The sequence below is a fragment of the Trifolium pratense genome, linkage group LG2 (genome assembly GCF_020283565.1).
Source record: "Trifolium pratense cultivar HEN17-A07 linkage group LG2, ARS_RC_1.1, whole genome shotgun sequence".
In the NCBI taxonomy this organism is placed as follows: Eukaryota; Viridiplantae; Streptophyta; class Magnoliopsida; order Fabales; family Fabaceae; genus Trifolium; species Trifolium pratense.
The window spans coordinates 49,719,365-49,726,131 of NC_060060.1; the positions used below are offsets into that span (position 1 = coordinate 49,719,365).

General features: G+C 32.2%; 1 protein-coding gene across 1 annotated transcript; it reads left to right on the forward strand.

Annotated features, from left to right (window-relative positions):
• The first annotated feature begins 577 nt into the window (after positions 1-577).
• On the forward strand, positions 578-5,018 carry LOC123911516 (APO protein 1, chloroplastic). The gene is made up of 4 exons (XM_045962941.1): positions 578-735; positions 832-889; positions 3,245-3,612; positions 3,984-5,018. Exons 2-4 carry the CDS (start codon positions 833-835, stop codon positions 4,816-4,818), a joined length of 1,260 nt encoding a protein of 419 aa, XP_045818897.1. The 5' UTR covers positions 578-735; position 832; the 3' UTR covers positions 4,819-5,018.
• Positions 5,019-6,767: the final 1,749 nt, after the last annotated feature.

Sequence of the window (6,767 nt, forward strand, 5' to 3'; positions counted from 1 at the left end):
TATATTCTCCATGTTAGTCCAATGTTACTTTTAGAATACAATATAAAACTCTAGAATTATTAATGAGAAAATTAGCTTCCTTTGTTCGTGTGTTTTTTTTCAAAGTGTTCCTTATAAAAAGGACTGGCGGAGGGAGTATGAACAAAAATAAAAGGATTAATTACATATTTCATCTTTTATCTTTATTTTAGGTTTTAAGGTTGTTTTTTATCTTTTAAAAGTTTCAAATTGGTCCTTATCTTTTCAGTTATTCAAGTAGTTAGTCTCTCCCGTCAAATTTTTTACTAACATTGTTATATCTTGACACGTGTCAAAAGATTATTGGTGGTTTCCTTTTGCCACATGTCAAACACTAACGGTGTTAGTAAAATATTGAACGGATGGACTAATTAATTGAACGACAAAAAAATAAAAAACCAACTTAAAACTTTTAAAATATAAGAGACCAACTTAAAATAGATAAAATAAAGTACAAAATGTGTTTTTTTAGATGGACAAAATGTGAATTTAATCATGTAAATCTACTAGATAAACTTTCTACCGAAAAAAAAAAAAGAAAAGAAATCTACTAGATAAAATAAACCAATTTAGCAAAAATAAAATAAAATACTACGAACCTATTATTACACACAAATAGATTGGATTGTAATCACAACTCCCAAACCCAATCAACTTCGCCGGAAAACGCCGCTGGACGGTCGCCGGCCACCAGAAGCAGCGAAATTCTTCCAAAAGGTTTTTATTTTCTTCCAAAATCTGAATATAAACAATAGACAATAGACAGAATTTATTTCAGAATTTAATCAGCTAAAACAATTGTTTTACCTGCAGTATGGTGTTTATAGGGTATCACTTATCAGCTTCTAACTCATACTCTTCTACTTTCAAGGTTTTTCTATTACTTTTTTCCCATTTTTTGCCTATCTATATTTGTTTTTCTATTTTATCTAGCTATTTTCATTAATCCTTGCATTTTATATATTCATACTACTACTACTACTACTACTACTGTTACTTATTACAAGCTCATGTTGTAATTTTCACATGTATTTGTTCTGTAAGGGCAACTCAGATGATAAAAAGTTGCAGGACGTTTGATGGGCTGGGGCACGGGTTTTGGGTCCGGTCATTATTATAAGGAAAAAACCATCTTTTAGATTCATTGAAAAATTGATGTATTTGGTCTGTAATATAAACCACATACATTAGTTTTTCAACGAACCTAAAATGGTTTTTTTTTCTTATAATAGTAACCGGAAGGAGTATATTTAATGTAAGAGTATTATAAAGAGTATATTTTGAAAATAGTGATAAATGTATCTATTCATTTAAAATGAGGCTTATATTTAGGGTCGGGGACAAAGGTAGTAAGTACTATTTGGTAGTTCAAGCCTAGGGTAGCAATGAATAGTGGAAATGAAAGTGTTACTTTAAGTTAAAATTTGTTGGTATTGATCAATCAATGATTTCAATATTGAGATAGGTTCAATTTGAATTAGTTTCTTACTTATAAGAGTTTCTCAATTGACATAAAGCTAATGTTTTATAAGCTTTCCTTTGTTTATGGAGAAGTTAAATGAAACTGTTTTTGAAAAAATTGAGATACAGAAGCTAATTCCAACTCATACTGTCTAAAAAACTTGTAATAATTGCAAGATTTTTTTTATGATATATATTAAATGCTTCTTGAGAAATTTATCTAAAATGGTTGATATTTTCCTGACGTGTGTAACTGTGACTGTGAGAAGAGCTCGATCTTCATGTACTTTATAGTAGAGTAATCTCAGACTTACATCTTTCATTTCATTGTTCATGTAAGTTGAAATTCACACTCAGATGTCACTCTAGAGAGTTAGCTTCACTGCAATGATTTTTCTGCATAACTCTTGTTTGCTAATTCTATTTATTAGGATCAATGTTGTCAGATAGTGGCGTTCTAGTGTAGCGGAATTTGAAGAAATCCCTGTTGTTCCGCAATACGCTATCTAGTACAAAGTGTTGTCAAATAGGAGTTATAGTGGCGCTATAGTGTTGTAGCATAATGTAATTTGAACAAACTGCTATTTTCTGCACTCCATGATTGTTAACACTCATTAGGATGTCTAAGAAGTTTTTTTAGTTACTGAATGCAATTTGTTCTGTTTCATCAATTTCCCATGTTGCATCCAGAAATATCCATCTTGATATTGCTAGCATTTTGTCGCTGACACTGAGGCAACTTGAGTTGTACTCCATGCAATGCTGAATTCATATGGGGAATAAAATGTTGACCTCTCTTGCGTTGAACACTAGTTAAACATCAATAATTGGTCATTCTATAACATTGATAACTGAATTTGTAATCAGTACCATTCGTAAGATGTAATGAACCGTTATCGAAATATTGTGATTCTAGGGATTCATCACCCCGCCTCCCGTTTGAAAAGAAGTAAACCAAGAAAAATGTATTGATAACTCTCTCAAATAGACAATGAATCCTCTTTACAAGAAACTTCTGTAACTGACAAGGAATTAAAATGACAGTAGAATGGAGCTATGCTCCTTGCAAGATGATCAATATTCAATAGCATAACAGTGAAGGATAAATCCAAATCTGAGAGAGAACCAATTTCTCTGCTCAGCCTTAGACCACCCAAACCAATTGCCCGAATATTTTCCTTTGATTTTAGAATCATTTCCTCACTTATTACGAGTGGGCCTATCAAAGTAGATGCATGCGGTAGCCGCCACAGCTGTGCTGTGACTATGTTGTTGCCACAAGATTGCACCAAGCCACATTGTTGGTGGCGCTCGGTGCATTAATTGAATATGATATTATATCAGATGTTAATATATTATATGTTCATATGGGATTTGGATTGATGTATTTGCAATCACTGCTTTCGGAAGATCATGGTCGTTAGATCAAAATCAGACAGTTTATATTTTAAGTTTTTATTTAAAATGTCATTTGGTAAGGTCGAAATATAGACCATCCAATCTTGATCTAATCTAACATCCTTGATATGGCAACTGGTGTGATACATGGTGCTTTAACTGCACCCAATACAAATCCTATATCAGCATAACTGATGGTTTTTGGAACCAGGTATAGAGATTGACATGTCACATAGAAGGGGGCAAAAAGGAATCAAAAGTTGGCCGACCAATTCTCATATTTTAGCGTTTGTTATTTTCTTAAAGTATTTTTTTTCCTTGTCAATAGTTTATTGTAGCCTTACACTTAGCTTTGTCTTTGTGGCAGTTTAAGTTTCAACAATTTGACAAGTGTAGATCGACATTACCTGGAGTTATAATTTGTGCTAATCGGAAGCTTAGACCTGACGAATCTGTGTGGAGACCAAAACAGTCAACACAAAATGTTGATTTCCCACCGAAGTTACCAAAAGGGAAGAAAAAACCATACCCTATTCCCTTTAATGAAATCAAACAAGCTGCAAAGATGGAACGAAAACTTACTAGCAAGGGAATAGAGAAACCTCTTGAACCTCCAAAGAATGGATTGCTTGTTCCAGACCTAGTTCCCGTTGCTTATGAAGTATTTGATGCTTGGAAGCTTTTGATTAAAGGCCTTTCCGAGTTATTGCATGTCATTCCTGTATATGGCTGTAGGTAGACCATACTGTGCCTATCTTCTATGTTTTTTAGTAAAATTAGGAATCCAATTTAGTCTCTGAGAAAAATAAAAACAAACTTTAGTCCTTGAGAAAAATAAATTGGGATAATTTAGTCCCTACCTGAACTAAATTGGAAATTTGGTAATGTTCAACTAGGGACTAAGTTATTTCGGTTTATTTTTTTCATGGACTAATAGTTGCTTTAACTTTTCTCAGGAACTGAATTGGGTTATGCATTTTTTCTCAAAGATCACACCGAGTTTTCACTCTTAGTTTTTTATCCATGTCCAAGTTTCTTTGCATTGGTTTTCTTTTTATTTTAATGCTACTGCAGGAGTTAAATTATTGTCAACTGAATTACTGCAGTGAATGCTCGGAAGTTCATGTGGCTCCCACGGGTCACTGCATTCTAGATTGCGAAGGTCGAACAAGTTCAACGCGTCATAGTTCCCATGCTTGGGTCAAGGGTACCGTCAATGATATAATTGTCCCAATTGAGTCCTATCATCTTTTTGACCCATTTGGTAGGCGCGTTATGCACGATACACGGTTTGAATATGACCGGATTCCAGCTGTTGTCGAGCTCTGCATTCAAGCTGGCGTGGATATCCCAGAGTTTCCTTCACGCCGAAGGAGTAATCCCATACGAATGTTTGGGAAAAAAGTAATTGACAAAGGTGGAAATCTAGAGGAGCCTGAGTCATTGCACGTTGCAAAGTCCTCTGCCATCCTTGACTTTGATACTTACCGAGCTTGCGAGCGGTTTCCACCTCCACCGTTGTCAGACATACCTAAAATCGCCCAAGAAACAATCGATGCATATCAAATTGTTAAAAAGGGTGTTAGGAAGTTGATGAAGAAATACACAGTGAAAGCATGTGGTTATTGTTCGGAGGTTCATGTGGGACCGTGGGGTCACAATGCAAAACTTTGCGGATCCTTTAAGCATCAATGGAGAGATGGAAAACATGGTTGGCAAGATGCTACTATAGATGAAGTTTTACCTCCAAACTATGTGTGGCATGTTAGAGACATTAATGGACCTCCCATTCAATCCAAACTGAAGAGATATTATGGAAAGGCTCCTGCTGTTGTAGAAGTGTGTGTGCAAGCTGGTGCGAGTATACCAGTTGAGTACAAGCCAATGATGAGGCTTGACATTGTTATTCCAGACACCGATGAGGCGGCAATGATTGCTTGACGTGATCTCACAAAATGCAGGCTATGTTTTTAGTGCAACTATACATGTTTTGTCCATAGCATGAGAAAAATCTTCAACATGACATGTCTGGTTTCTTGAAGTTATGGTAGCTTTTGTTGTATCCAACATGTATATATAAGTTAATAGCAGAACAAGTAGGTTATATCACTAAATTTTGGTATGTGAATTTGTTTGTATAATGTCTAACTAGTCCCACACCCGTGCGATGCACGGGTATTATGCGGTATTTTATATTGTAATGTTGAAAAATCATTTGTATAAATTAAAACAATAAGTATTATGAAAATTATAATAATAACATCAACAACAACAAAATAATAATAATAAAAAGTGATGTAAATATAAGATAGATATTAAAGATGTGTTTATACATTTCGAAAAGATTACAATGGATCCTATTACATCTACCAAAATAAGTTGGTAATCCATAAATTGTCATGTCGTTATGAAAACGGTTTGTTGTCATACTCATACACTGTGCATTTGATTCTTAATTGGATACTATAATTCAATATATAGTATAAAAGATTAATTAGTGCGTATAATTTAGTAAAACCTATTATTATTAGTTGAGTGAGTGTATAATGAAAAGTCATAGATATATAAATATAGGCATATGAAAAAGTGTATAGAGATGACAATGATGTAAGTAGAAGTGATGTGGCATTATTGAGTGGTTTAATTGGATATAAGTGACTGACGTGGATTAGGGTTAGATTAGTGGTTGCACAACTATCTAGGAATTATATATAGATGTTTATACATTTAAAAAACTTATTTATACATCACATTTGAAGTTACTTTGGTATCTTCTTCATTAACATTGATTAGCAATATCTTTAACCCATTCTTCAAAATAACTATGGAAATGATAACATATAATTGACCATGGAAAACAATCGATGTTGAAACATAAGTTTTTATTTATATTATAAATCTCATTGGAGGATTCTGAGTTGGATAAACTACTTCATTATCTCTCACAAAAAAACTATTGTATTATCGAATTTGACATTTATATTAATTTGAAATTTATTGGAGCAAAGATAAACCAACTTAACTCATACTCAAATATCGAATATGATAAAAATCATACAGGGCATAACAACCATTAGTAAAATTTATTTTATCTATTTTTTTTACTAACATTAGAAAGTAGTCCTGACAATCGACCAACTCCTTATACATCACATTTGAAGTTACTTTGGTATCTTCTTCATTAACATTGATTAGCAATATCTTTAACTCATTCTTCAAAATAACTATGGAAATGATAACATATAAATATAATTGACCATGAAAAACAATCGATGTTGAAACATAAGTTTTTATTTATATTATAAATCTCATTGGAGGATTCTGAGTTGGATAAACTACTTCATTATCTCTCACAAAAAAACTACTGTATTATCGAATTTGACATTTATATTAATTTGAAATTTATTGGAGCAAAGATAAACCAACTTAACTCATACTCAAATATCGAATATGATAAAAATCATACAGGGCATAACAACCATTAATAAAATTTATTTTATCTATTTTTTTTACTAACATTAGAAAGTAGTCCTGACAATCGACCAACTCCTTATATTTATAAAGATTGGACAAAAGATTATTAGCAAAAACATTAACTTTTTTGAAAAAAAGACAATAAAATACACAAAATAATAAAATGAACAAAAAATTTTGAAATGAATAATAACCCAAAATAATAATAATAATAATAATAATAATAATAATAATAAGGAAAATGTTAACATGTGCACCAAAGGCACATGTTAAAGAAGCAAAAGTAGAAATAATATATTGAAATATGTGCATTTAACTTCTTAAGCATTAAATTTTTTTCTAGCAATAAATGCAATTTTCTATATTTAGAACCTTAACATGTGTTTTTTATGCACATGTTAACATGACCCTAATAA

Bases quoted from the DNA above. Each gene is read 5' to 3' on its own strand.
- LOC123911516 (XM_045962941.1), top strand. From the start codon at position 833: ATGGTGTTTATAGGGTATCACTTATCAGCTTCTAACTCATACTCTTCT. The intron at 890-3,244 runs GTTTTTCTATTA...TCTTTGTGGCAG, and splicing joins CATACTCTTCTACTTTCAAG to TTTAAGTTTCAACAATTTGA. The intron at 3,613-3,983 runs GTAGACCATACT...GAATTACTGCAG, and splicing joins ATTCCTGTATATGGCTGTAG to TGAATGCTCGGAAGTTCATG.